At 37.4% G+C, this 13,824-nt stretch overlaps 2 protein-coding genes across 2 annotated transcripts in view; both read right to left on the reverse strand.

The window, feature by feature from the left end:
• The window catches only part of spen (spen family transcriptional repressor), a 37,405-nt gene extending 30,807 nt beyond the window's left edge, over positions 1-6,598 (reverse strand). Inside the window, exons 1-2 of the mRNA XM_017486991.3 lie at positions 4,335-6,598; positions 181-501 (exon numbers count right to left, since the gene is read on the reverse strand). Coding sequence (XP_017342480.2) covers positions 181-501; positions 4,335-4,417 — 404 coding nt within the window. The 5' untranslated portion in view covers positions 4,418-6,598. The remainder of the gene's footprint in view (positions 1-180; positions 502-4,334) is intronic.
• Positions 6,599-7,401: 803 nt separating this feature from the next.
• tmem82 (transmembrane protein 82) lies at positions 7,402-11,784 on the reverse strand. The gene is given in 7 exon segments (NM_001201127.1): positions 7,402-7,788; positions 7,873-8,057; positions 8,413-8,830; positions 8,922-9,099; positions 9,407-9,479; positions 11,492-11,591; positions 11,700-11,784. Coding segments are annotated over 6 exon segments (1,020 nt in total). The 5' UTR covers positions 11,577-11,591; positions 11,700-11,784; the 3' UTR covers positions 7,402-7,707.
• Between the last annotated feature and the right edge of the window lie 2,040 nt (positions 11,785-13,824).

Below are 13,824 nucleotides of genomic sequence, written 5' to 3' on the forward strand. Positions count from 1 at the left end.
TAAACACTATATACTTAGCATGAATGAGTAATCATCTTCAATATGTTTTAATCTATAAGCAGCAGAGCTCCAGAATAATCATTTAATTCTCTTGCCCTGCCGTCAAAATGCTTGGAAGAGATATACAAGCTACAAGAAACGTGTGGTTCCCTAGGCTTCAGAGAAACTATGTCCACTTACCCGTCTAGTCTGCGTTCATATCGTCCCTCTCTGCTGTGGAGTGACGCAGGAGGCCCATAAACTGTGGCCCCCGCCCCCCTTGTGAACCCCGAAACATCGCGCCCGCGCGTTGCTATAGACAGGCTATCATCCAGACCTCGTGCAGCACTTGGGATAGTCCCTGGCTCATTGTAATCAGTCCGCAGGTCTCTGTCCCCCATCTTGTTGATAGTATTGTGAGCCTTCTGAGCGCTTTTAATGTCCACAAAGTCCACAAAGGCGGCCACTCCGCCCTCAGATCCACGCTTTGGAAGGACCTTGACGCTCTCCACTCGTCCATATCTATTAAAGAACAAGCAAAAATGCATTAGATTTTACATAAGTTATACATTACACTGAATATATAGTGTTCAACTGCTATGTTGCCCGTTTACTTTACCGTAGTACTTAATGAAAACTGATAGCAACTTAACCTGTATGTCAAAACATTTTAAGAAATAAAGCAGTAAATCATCCATCTTGCACATTCAAACTAATGCTAAACAGCCTTGGAAACAGTCAATTAATAGGCCTGGATGTAATCAACATGTGGCAGCATAATTTGTCACTTGTCCATTCATAACATGTCACTTGTCCATTCTTGGCTCATTCTCATTCGTAAAGATATATTACCTCATATTTCCTGCAAAGAACCGTTTAACTATAATTGAATATCAAAATATGTTTTATAGCTGAATTACCTAAAAAGATTTCAATCTCAACCAACACCATTAAATACTGGCCACCTTAAGAGAATGAAAATCAAACTTGAGGAGAGAGTCTGGAAGACCTTTGGAAAATCTGATTTTGAGTCAGAAACTTTTAAATTTTTTTATTAAATTTGGCATACACTTCTTTTTTACACTTCATGTTTCTTTTTTAACACTACACTAAACTCTCCTCAAAGTCTGTCATTACATCTCGGCTGTGATAACCAAAAGGACACAACCATTAAACAACCAGAGAAAGGATCACTGGCAATATGTAAATTTTGAAGGACATTACTGTCAAGGGTGTGACCTGCTCTCGATGTTTAGAGTCACAGACTGACTGGAACAGCTAAAATAAAAAGGAGAATGCCCCAGCTGAGGGCAAAGAGACTCTGAGACTCTCTGATTTCCTGGAGAACACGTAAGCTCTACCTATGTGTGAAAGAATTAATAAATTAGGTATGTATTCTTAGAAAAAAGTTTCTTCATTCACACTAAAGCAGTGTTTCCAACACAGGTGATACTTCTGTGGGCAGCCTGGGCATATTGACCACCACTCAAGTATCCTACTACTAAAAATCATAGGAGTAAAGAAGGTACATTGCTCTAGATAAGGGCATCTGCCAAATGCCACAAATGTAAATACAAATGCAGAGAGTGAGTGTGTGTGTGTGAGAGAGAGAGAGAGAGAGAGAGAGAGAGAGAGAGAGAGATATTAAGGGAGAGCAAATCAATCCACACTAACAAATTAACATAGTTTATGGGAGGAAACCCAAGAACCCCGAGGAAACCAAAATTTTCACAGACAACAGCCCATTCTCAGTATCATACCAGTGACCCTTAAGCTGTCTGGCATCAACGATACCTACTGCACCACTATGTGAAAAGTGTCACACACTAATAAACCCATCTAGGCCCAGATGTACTATGCTGTTAAAGCTGGTTTCAAGTGTAATTAGGCTGCATTCTGTGCGAAAAACCTTGCATATTATGGCTAAAACTGGCAAGCCCAATCATGCAATTTAAGCAGCATGCATGCAGCAACACACAAAATGTGTTTCTGCCCCGATACATTTACATTTTGAAGAGAATTGCAGTAACAGCAACAGTAGGCAAAACGCAAAAGCCTGGTGGGACCACTACTTAATAAGTAGCCCTTATTTTCAATGCCCAGAAAGACCTGCCCACAGTCCTGCCCACTTAGATTCTACTGGCTCACAAGATCAAGGTTTGTGAATTCACATGTCAAAGTTCACATAGATAAAAGCAGCACAAAGCCAAAGTAACTGCTAGCAGAAGCAAATGTGCATCTTTTACATGTGATGTCCTTGCCCCTTCAGTGAACTGTCTTTCCTGCTGGGTGGTGTTTTTTTTTTTTTTTTTTTGCATTTGATTTCACCACAGCTTTAGCTGAAAAGGTGAACTTGCCCAACATCAGTGCATGACCTCACTAAATTTCTTGTTGCTGAATGGCATAAATCCCCATAACAGCAAAGGCAGGATTCAATCTGGAACTGAATGTTCAAAAAGCAAATATGGGTGTGATTGGCCAGGTGTCCACATACTTTTGGACATGTAGTGTATGTAGCTTGATGTAATTCACGATATATTTTAAAAGACAGAAACTCTGAACTGCACATTGAACTTTGCAACTGTCACATAAGCACCATGAACATAATGCAAATATTTAATCAAATATTTATCAAATAATTGGGATGCTGTTCAGTGCAAAATTGGGTTCTTAGACTAGATTAGATATGCACGAGCTTTCTTTTCCTGCTTTCCCTTCCAAGACCTTTGTAGAGATGTAATGACTGTACCATGCCAGTATTTTATAAGGAAAATTGCTTATAGTGAATGTGGAACAGGTTGTGTTATGAAATAAGTTTATAAGACACCGTACATATCCATGTTGAAAGCATCTGTGTTACTGCAGCCCCTTGTGGCATAGTGGAGTCAAAATACACTAAAACACACTAAGACACTATTAAAGCTGTACTCCAACTACTACTTTTACGTGTATTTATTTGGCCAATATTATTTTCTAACGCACTCATTCTGCAAGTGAGGCAGAATTCAATCCAAAATAGACTCTCCAAAAACTCTCAACCTTAAACAGACTTTATTTTCCATCTTACATCGATACAAAGTTTCCACATATATTTTACTGCAAACTAACATCGATCCATCCGTATGTGCACTCTCGCAACAGCCATGGTCTGATCGCAGTAGTGAGAAACACACTGCTCTTAAGCACCTTAACCCATGCAAGCTGTTAGAAGTGTGAGGTATATCAGAGATTCTTGTAAATCTACCACCTGTCAAGACACAAAGCCTAGTATTTAACCTGGCAGCTGCACATCACAGACATGTTCTTTGAAATCACCTGTTTACAGCCATTAAGACACAGGTTTCCAACCCTGCTCCTAGAGTACGCTCTGTCCTGCTTTAACATATGCATGCTAGAGCAGAGAAAACATTAAAATGTACAGGACTGGAGCACTACAAGAGCAGGGCTGGAAACCTGTGTATTAAGACATGACCAACTTGGCTGCACCTTTGACGACAGTGCATGCTCGATTGGGTCCTGTAGTCAGGTAAATGAATGATAAAACGGTTGCTTATCTGAATAGACAAATAAATATAGCAGTTCATATACAGGCACAGCTCTGTGCACTGATGATGACTGCATTATAATCCAGCTCGCGCCCAGTTACAGACTCAAAACGGTTGCACACGGTTAACCCCAATCTTGAAGTCTAACTCTGTTATTACTAGTTGGTTAGACACTTAACCTGTCTGTCTGTCTGTCTCCATGCTGCCACAGCAGAAGCTGAACTAGCATAGCATGCTAAACATGCATTTTACTATTGCTGCACGCATTGCTGACTTTACCCGATTTGATTTGACACGTGAACTGGGAGGTAAACCACACCAAACGTTAGAAAGCTAACAAAAATATTATGCATACATGCTCTCTCACACTCTTTTGAGTAATTTAAAAAAAACCTTAGCTTGCTAGCTAACAGAGCGTGTTTGTAGCCAGTGTTATTGGTTTCTGTAATAGCTATTCATTTAGACATGGCGATTTGCTATTCCTGCTGACATTTTTGCTTGCTCAAGGCGCTAATTAGCTAGCTAACAGACGTTTGCGTCACTTAGGATTAAACTCGCCGGCTGTAAGTTTGTAATGCATTTAAGTTTCTTGGCTTGACCAAACAGAGCAGAAAAGGTAGGTATATAGAGTTGCAGAACACGTTTCAGCCTCTGAAGCGTTCTGCTGTGAATCTGCTGGGTTGTTGTTGGGTTTTTTTTCTCTCTCACACACATCACACCACAATGCCTTACAAACTGCACTGCATATGGTTTCGGATATGCACATATTAAATTCCCCCCCCCCCCAAAAAAAAATGATAATCAACTCACCGTTTGAAATGCTCGATAATTTTCTCCTCACGTACATTTTCAGGTAAATTCCCCACCCATAAGTGTCTGGTTTCCCGGACCATACTGCGCGTTTTTGTGTCCCCCGATCATGCAGATGACTTTTTTGGGATTAAATCCGACCCGAGTGTGCTGTGTGAATGAGTTTGCAGAAGATGATGTTCAGAGCTGCGTCGTGAGCGTTTCCACTCTCCGCCTCTACACTACTACTGGAGCGGCTCTGCTCTTGGAAACTGAAGCTCGTGCGTGTGTGTGCGCTCTGTACTGTGCTGTGCTGCGCTGCGCTGCTCGTGAGGCGCGCGTGCTGAGGTGCTTGCACGAGGACGCGCACTCTTTGCAAGTGCGATGTTGCAGATAATAGGCTTAATAATGAGCTAATAATATTCCTACCCGTGCAATAGATTGTGTACCATACATCAAATATATTTCAAGTGTAACAGTGTCTAATATAGCTTTACTTTAGGCTATAGGTTGTTGAATTTCGTAACAGGGCAGAGACAAAGAGCGATTTCTTTTAACCGTTGCGGATCTAGATGCAATACAGGAACTATTTATGATTTAAAAGTAGCTTAGTGCCACTGAATTTACTTTAGTGTAATATGATCAGTGAACATATTTAATATCTTTCTTAACCTGCCAGATTTTGTGTACAGAGCCCTTGTATATGAATTAATACCGGGAACATTGAGGTGCATGCTTTGAAGCACTCGCTGATTTGTTTACACAGTCATTGTGTCATCGATTATAATACAATACGAAACGCTTTATGATATATAAGGTACATGTTTACTCTGTGGTATCTGAAAGACGTTTTGCCTATAGTGTGTAGGTCAGCTCGTGCAAATAACACGGCTTTGAAAAGCACAACATACGAAATGAACGAATAGTGCCTTGACTATATCAATATTTTTTGGCTTACTATGTGCTACAACCTGTAAAGGAAAAAAGACTTCAGCGACATATTGCAAATAAGATAACAGTACATATTTTTTAACTCTCTGATGTGAAACAGTGTTCACATTCCATCAAACAAGGGATAATGCATTATTTTGCCCCATGCCTGCATAAATCTATTACTTTCACATAAACTCAACCTGCACAGTAAGGCTAGAAAATATAGGCTAGCTGACATTTTCAAACTGCGCACAAAAATCTCTGTACAAACATTTGTCTAAAACAAGTTATAATATCAAATAATCTGTCTGAAATCAAACATAAGGTAGTGATCACACACGGAGCCAATCTGTTCTTAGTAAATATAACATCTGATACAATGCAGCACTTTTTTATTATCAGTCTGCCCCTGTAGTGATGACAGATTACCCTAAAATATGTTCAGTTCTAAACACGAAGGCAATACATGTGTTTCTGTGTCTGTAATAAGACCCTATTTCCCGAAATCGACGTTACTACTGACGTAAAGAACGCGTTTTTTTATTCAGTATTACAATTTGCAGTATTTTTTTTATTTGGACTGCATATTTTACCCACCAGTTTCAGCTAATATAACACAAACTGTGACCGATTTATAACACATGCTGCTGTTGAAGAAAGCAAGATCACTGAATTTGACAGCCCAGAAAAGCAATGAGCCGAAACACGCATGCGTCAAAATGCGGCAAATCCAAAGACTGCAGTGGATACTTTGCGCATGCGCAAAGCACGCCCACATCGGGACTTGACAAAGAGCAATTACCATTCTGCAGTGCAGAGTGGCGGAAATTTCTGGAAAACATTTGCGGGATGTGAAATTGCGTCGTTCGTTAGAGAAGGCAAGCCATAAACACAAAATCTGCAGATTACAGGACTGTATTGAGGATTATGTGGATCTACAAAAGTCCTCGAAGGAAGAGAAATAAAGCAGTAGTCTACTTTATTGAACACGATGCTTTTGGGATTGGAAAACATCTTTTTGGGCTACTTTGGAAATACAAATTTGTTTACTGCTGTTCTGTGAAGTAGGGGACAAATAATCCAACAACAACAATAAAACTTGGTTTGGATTGCATTGCTGATAACACTCCCCTACAGTCGGAATAACTACGGATTGAAAAAAAAATGTTTTATTCATGGGTTAGATTTAGGAATGCCAAAAGTTGGAAGAGTGTCGGAATAGCATCAAAGTTTTAGGCCAATAACCAGTTTACATGTTATATCCTAACGTGGACTTGAACGTAAAACATTGGTTCTCCGTTGTTCCGTTTAGTCCCTGTCTCTTCTTCCTCTTTTTTTTAGTATTATTATTTTAAATATCTTAATCAGTGCAGATTATAGCGAAGGGCATATCTAGAGGCAGGTGCTGTTTCCACAATATTGCTATTTGTTTCATGGTAGTCTGCTCGCTATCAGAGTGACTTATTGTCCGAGAAAACTGAACAATCCCAGTTATCTGAAAGATGACGCCATTTTGAACAAGGTCTCACGCGCCGTTCATGACAACAGAACAATTAGCTTCAGACAGCAGCGGCCATTTTGTGTTTACAAAAAAAAATTGTCTTGTGTTATGTTTATTAGGATGAAAAGATAACGACGTTTTAATACTAATGTTACATCTTTAATTATATTATTTGCGCACAGATACGTCCGTTTCAGATAATAAATCCTGTTAGCTAACTCGGCGCAGTGAAGTCACATTGTTAGGGTTTCCCTCTATGGGATTTTGCCTTTTAAGGAAAAAGCGGTTAGGCCTGTGAAAATCAAATGGGTTGTGTCCCCCCCCGCGCTTATTAAACGAGTCTGTGTTTTCTTCCCATCATATTTGTCCAGTGTTATCAAACTTGATTAAAGGGAAGCTACATAAAAATAAACTTTTTGCTAATGTACTTTTATAAAGGGAACATATGCCTGTATTTAGTTGCTTTAGCTCAATATAGACATAATACAACGTGAAGTTTGTGTTCAGCTATTTAAATAAAGGTCTTGATAAATTGTTTGCCATGTTGTAATATGAAGAACATTTAATAAAATATTGTACATTATGAAACTCTTCTACAGTGGGCTTCCCCCCAATATTTCTTTAAAAGATAATTATGTGGTTTCACACTAATGGTTTCATCAGTCCTGCATATTTTATTGATTCTATTTTTGATTTCTGAAATAAATATCAAATTGTTTATCCTTTTTATATTCAAATCTGAAATATTGATGTGCCAAAAATCAGTTCATCTGTCATATACACACAGGACCATGTCGGCCATTTTACAAACCATAAATGATCTGTTGACCTGCTGCTATTACATTAGTATATCACATTAGAGTCTACACTGGAAAATCTTGTTTTCCTGAAAATCATTCTCTCCTGTTCTAATCGCTTCTGGCAGTCTCTTTTTTGTCTTCCCATTTAACATTTTATGCCTCAGTCATATTTGTCTGATTTCTTTGGTCTTCTCTGGTCTCCATTTTTCGTCACAAATCGTCTGGGAACATCTGCAGCATCCTGCATGAATAGATATGCAAGGTGTATAAATATTTACACAACTTCATACATGTGTAGGCTAGGTCGAGGTTAATTCCCATTTACCTTAGAGGTGCTATTCAGTAGTTCCTGAGCTGGTAGCAGACAGGCAGCTTCCCCAATGAAGCACAGTAGGATGTGGAGTACATCTTCCCACCTTCCCACAGTAAGCATCAATAATAATAGGCCTCCAAGGCGCACCATCACTGTATTCAGAAGAGCCTGTCCGATAGGCTGCCGATGCTGCTCCTCTGAAATAAAGTAAGTGTAGGTTTGTTGTGTATTCATGTTTTACACCTGAAACAATACACAGCCTAGTCAACCTATCTGCTGAAATCTTAACAAAGGTACCATAAATAGAGGAAGGTTGGGATAATTTAAATCCAATGTAAATATCCGCTATCTGTACAATGTACAGTTTGGCAGAGAAATCACTTTATCTACATTGTGCTTACTGCAGAGTGCACATGCATTTCTTGAAATTTGCGCCCCTTGTGTTGCAAGTGTCTATTTGTGTGATATACTTGATTATGCACATATAAGTTGTGAGGTGTGGTGAATTTGCTAAATTGCCTGACAAATACAATGGAAGGCCCCATGTCTCACCATGCATATAGACAACAAGTAAGGTGTAGCAGATTGTGAGTGGTGTCCAGAACCTCAAGGCCTCAGTAGTTGACAGAAAGTGCTGGTTGATGCTCGATATGGCAGCAAATCCAGCCACACAAAATGTTAGAATCAAGGCACTGCAAAGAAAAGGCAATATAGATGTGCCAGACGTCAGGAGGCCAATACAGACCCCACAGTACCGCTGGGTGCTGTGTATTGGGTACATTGTCTTTACGTGGTGCCATAATCTGGAACACTGGCTGGCCAAAAACCAGCTCAGTGCTGCAGCAAGGAGGAAATTTAGCCAAGCTTGTGTTGCCCCCTCATGGAGAAAATAAAGACTGCAGTTTAATGCACAGCCCAAAGAGAACTGGCACTGCACTAGCAGCTGTAACAAAGTATCACTCAGTGGGTCCTAGAACAAAAGGGAAAACATGCTGTTTTTGATCTAATATACAATAAAGCATTGATATTATCAGCAGCTGAGTAAATCATTTTTATCTTACTGATGAGGCTGTGAAGCGTGATGAAATTGCTCGAAGAGAGAACTCAAGAACCACTAATGCTGCAACTCTTGAACCCACAAAGGCTAGAGTCACTGTCAGGATCCAGAACTGGATTCTGTCTGTTAGACCACCAATATGAGTGCGCTTGTTCGTTATGTCATCTTTGCTGTCTGCTGTACTTTAGAAGCAAGAAAAAAATTATTAGAACAAGAATGAAACAAAGTGTTTTGTTTCATAATCAGCATGTCCATATAATGAAGTTTATATATAGACATCTATTTGTATACTAATTTGCATAGTTTGTTCTCCAGAAAAAAAATCCACTAGAAGATAAAAAAATTATTTTGAAATGGTCAAGTGAGCATCACATGAAACACTCTCTTCCAGTTAAAACAATCTTAAATATAGTATGCTTTTGGGAAATTGGGCCCAGATTTTGTTTGCTGCAGAAAATGCAGCGGTCATAGCAGAGTTAAGACTCTTACCTCTGTGCTTCAACGAATAAATGAACCCTTAAAAGGATGGAAAGCACTGAGATCCCACATGCTCCTACAAGCCCTGTCATTAATAGCATCAGAAACATAAGTGAGTAACAGCACCAAATGCAAACATAAAGGGCAAACGTGTACTTTTCATTAGTTTGATGCCCTAAAATAACTTAAATAAAGTCAAATCTGATTATATTGCAAAACATTTCTTTTAAGTACAGTATGTTCCAGAGCTATTGAAGTCTCAGGTAATAATAAGCAAATAAGCCCCAGTGTCACTGTTGATCCACCTACCCCCCCCCCCCCCCCCCCCCCCCGCCCCAAGCAGTCTGTGAGACACAAACTAAATATTGATGGTTAGAGGATACAGTTAAAAGAGACAAAAAAATTTTTTTTTTTTTTTTTACCATAATCAAACGGAATCAAATGTGGAAAAAAACAACAACAGCTAAACAGCTGAAAAAAATTATATTAAGGTAATATGTAATATATTTAAAATATGAAAAAAGCAGCATGAATATGCCTGAAAATCAGGAGTGTGGTATTGGAAGAATTGTTTATGTTTAGTGTAGAATCACAGGTCAGCTTGTCAAAACCAAATGTGCAATTTAGAAAACACCATGTGACCACAGCACAAAGTAAGCTGATAGATATATGAGGATAGTCGGCTGTTTTGCCCTCAAAGGACCAAAAGTGATTGCATCATTGTCATCATGGACCCAACGGAGCCTAAAATTCAGTAATATATGAAATGTTCACAAGTACAATGATCCAAATCATTACTCCACACAATATAAGTCTCAAATGACAAAATCTGACTTTTGAAGTTGCACCAGCTAATCCCTTCACCAAAACCCTAATGGAATCCTCTGGGGAAAACTAAGTGAGAGGTGAAGTAATAGATTAGTTTTTTGAGGAATATGGATAGATCTAGGTAAAATGGAAATAAAATACAAAATTCAAGGGTGCTGCTATTTTTTGGCAAGTGATATTACAGATGACTTCTTCTAAGTAAGTATGAATGTTGAGAGTATAAGACGTCTGTTCAAAAATGACATGTACATGTTATTCAGCATCTTTTGTTCATTTTAAAGTACAATAATTCTGGAAAACACTGTAATGCCAGCTTTAGCTACTGTGGAAAAACGATAACATCATTTGGATAATTTCTGTAGTTTACTGTTATTATGAATGCAAAGTGCCCATAAAATATTTTTATCTAATTTCTATTAATGTTCTTTTAATGTTTTGCATAGTATTGTGTTTATATATATATATATATATATATATATATATATATATATATATATATATATATATGTATATATATATATATACACACACACACACACACACAGTACTGTGCAAAAGTACAGTATACATTATATGGGCACCCTATTTTTTTTTTGTACAAACTTTGTTATAGATTTTTATTTTACGACTTCTCCATTATCGAGTCAGTACAAAAACATTTTAGGCTTCTAAGACTAGTTTTCCAGCACAAAATTAAACGTTAGAAGAAGAATGTTTGTATGTCAATAAAGAAAGTAGCATATTATATTAGAGACCACTTTTCAGATAAAGACATAATGATGACTGCTGGATTTTGCTGCAAAAATAAGAAACAAGTGCGACAGTCCAAGTCTCCAGAAGAACCGTGGCTGGTTCTGCAAGATGCTCATTTCCTTATAAAACTGCACCAATGGTACCTGAGACTACTAATTCGTTTATTTTCAGCAAAGGGTTGTCACACCAAATATTGACTTAGTTTCATTTATTACCGTTTACTGCTCTTTATAGTATTTTTTTTTTATGTAGAAACATTTAATTTCATTATTTTTGAAGGCATCTTTGCGCTACAGCATTTCTGTACATGTGCTTAAGACTTTTGCACAGTACTGTCTTATTAAAAGAATAAATTCAAATGGTAAGTTCCTATCAATATTTTTAAACCTTTATCAGTTTAAAATTTATTAAAATAATTAACTCCTCCACATATTATTCAGTATTTTAAAGTGTTTAAAAAAGAATATGCACCTTAACAAATCAAAGATTCAACAAAATTAAATTCAGCACCCTCACCTTGTAAAATACAGTCTAGAGGATTTGCATCAGGTATTAGCCAAGTGGGTAAACTTGGTACAAACCAGGAAATGAAGGACAACATTTCACTTTACCCTGTCTGTGCAAAAATCAGTTTATGAATTCAGTATGAGTCAGAGTGCCTTTACAGTAATTTATCTGCAGTTAAATTCAAACTTCAAAGAAATAACATAAATGTTTTACTTACCTTATAGATATATTGTTGTGTTGTTGAAATTCTTTCCTGTTTAAAACCATTATCTGTAGCTGGTGTGCTAGCAGTCAGTCAGATAAGCACTGTCTCAAAGGTCATTTGTGAGTTCGCCATCGCTTATGCAATCATCAAGCCCTCCCAAAGAAAGGAATAAGCTATTTATCTGTGTTAGTCATCATTGCTAGCTGAAATGACACATGTTGGTAAAATGTTTGTCTAATGATTGTGGGAATGAGTTTCACTGAGTAAGACTATCACTATTTCTAATGCTTATCTTTCTATTAGCCCTGACAGAAAGAGCTGACACAATGATCAGTTTAATTGCAAGGGCATTAAAATGCTGAATTAAAGTTTTAAGTTCAGAAAGCATGTATTACTAGTACATAGTATATAAATGGAATCATGTCTAACCTGTTTTCTATAACATATCTCAATCATTTTCCATTCAAAAAATCTAATATCTTAGCAGGTATGGTGGGATATATCTATATTTGTCACACCAAGTTTGAAGAACTCATGATGAATGACAAATCATACTGTTCATTTGCAAAAAAAAAAAAAAAAAAAATGTTTTGGTCTGCTAACTGATATTTTATCCCAGTTACATAAAAAAAAAAAACAAAAAAAAAAAACGCTAACGCTAAGATCTATATCTCAAAGGCCTAGCCAATATACCCAAGAATGTTTCCTTATGTATAAGTGTGTGTGTGTGTGTGTGTGTGTGTGTGTGTGTGTGTGTGTGTGTGTGTGTGTGTGTGTGTGTAATTTGGTCTTAAACGTTATAAGAATGTAATGGTCACTGAATATAATATCCCTTTCCTTTGTTTTAACTTTGTCAGGGTGCTGGGTTACATGAAATCTTTTAGCCGTACCTCTGACAGAATCTTGCTAGATCGAATAACAAAAACAGGTCACTACTGCAAATAATTGGGTGAATATGCTGTCTAACTGCATTACTAAGAAAGTGGCAAAGACAAAGGCATATGATCTTTTGTTACGCACCGAAACACCGTTTCCTAAAACTCCACAATGGGCATTAAAAAAGTTTTAATAGAGTACATGAGAAGTCTTAATGAACCATGGCAACAACCATATCATTCATAGCTCTTTTTTTAGGGAATAAACTTGCCCTAGTTAAAATACATATAGTGCAGAGAAAGACAAAACACACACCCTAAGGACAAGCCCAAGACAAGTTTTAAATACTGGGGGGGAAAACATCTCTGTTCAAAAATATCTGAGCCATTTGCTGGCCTATGTTGGTGCACTAGTTAAAACACCATAGAAGATAAATAAGCACAGATCTGCCAAAGCTACACACAAAGAGTGAGCAGAAGTACTGCTTTGAAAGGATTACAAAGGAATCATATGTCACATGCATATACTAATGACAATACCATCTACACTGCTCAATGATATTAGAGTCGGTTGACTCTATGTGAGCACTGTTGAATGCTCAAATCTGATTGGTCAGGTGTGCATAATTTCATATAACAGCACAGTTCAGACAGTAGTTGCAGACAGTAGTAGCTGTAACATGAACAGTAGTTTAATGTTAATACACTTCTTCCAGGTTGTAAACAGATCTGTAGGGCAGATGATCAGTGTAATCTCAGACTAACGATAAATTGGTTTTAAAAACATGTTCTTTAACAAAGTAAAACCTATACTCGATGTGTTTTTTTTGTTAGGAGTCTTTTTTATTTAACATTGATGGAAGGAGTCATGATTGTATGCACTTTATATAAATCACAGTGCTTTGAGAAGATTATCAATGCATAAAAGTCTTGGTGGAGTTCTGGAGTTTAGCGGCACTACGCTTGTACGTTTTGTCGTATCACACCATGTCGTGTTAGTCCTTACATAATGTAATGTTTTCTCATTACAACAAGATGTTATTACAAGAAAAACATCTTATTTTAATGACATCATGAAAACAAAACATTGTAGCACAGTTTAGAATCATAAACAATGTTTATCCAGCTGCTGAAATTTTATGGAAAAGGTTCTATTTTTAAGTAAATCTTTGTGGATTCTGTTTTACTGATTTTGCTACAAGCTTATGAGTAAGCATATGTACACTAACTATAGATATATGTGATATAATTGTGTGGTCATT

Source organism: Ictalurus punctatus, chromosome 15 (assembly GCF_001660625.3).
Source record: "Ictalurus punctatus breed USDA103 chromosome 15, Coco_2.0, whole genome shotgun sequence".
Classification (NCBI taxonomy): Eukaryota; Metazoa; Chordata; class Actinopteri; order Siluriformes; family Ictaluridae; genus Ictalurus; species Ictalurus punctatus.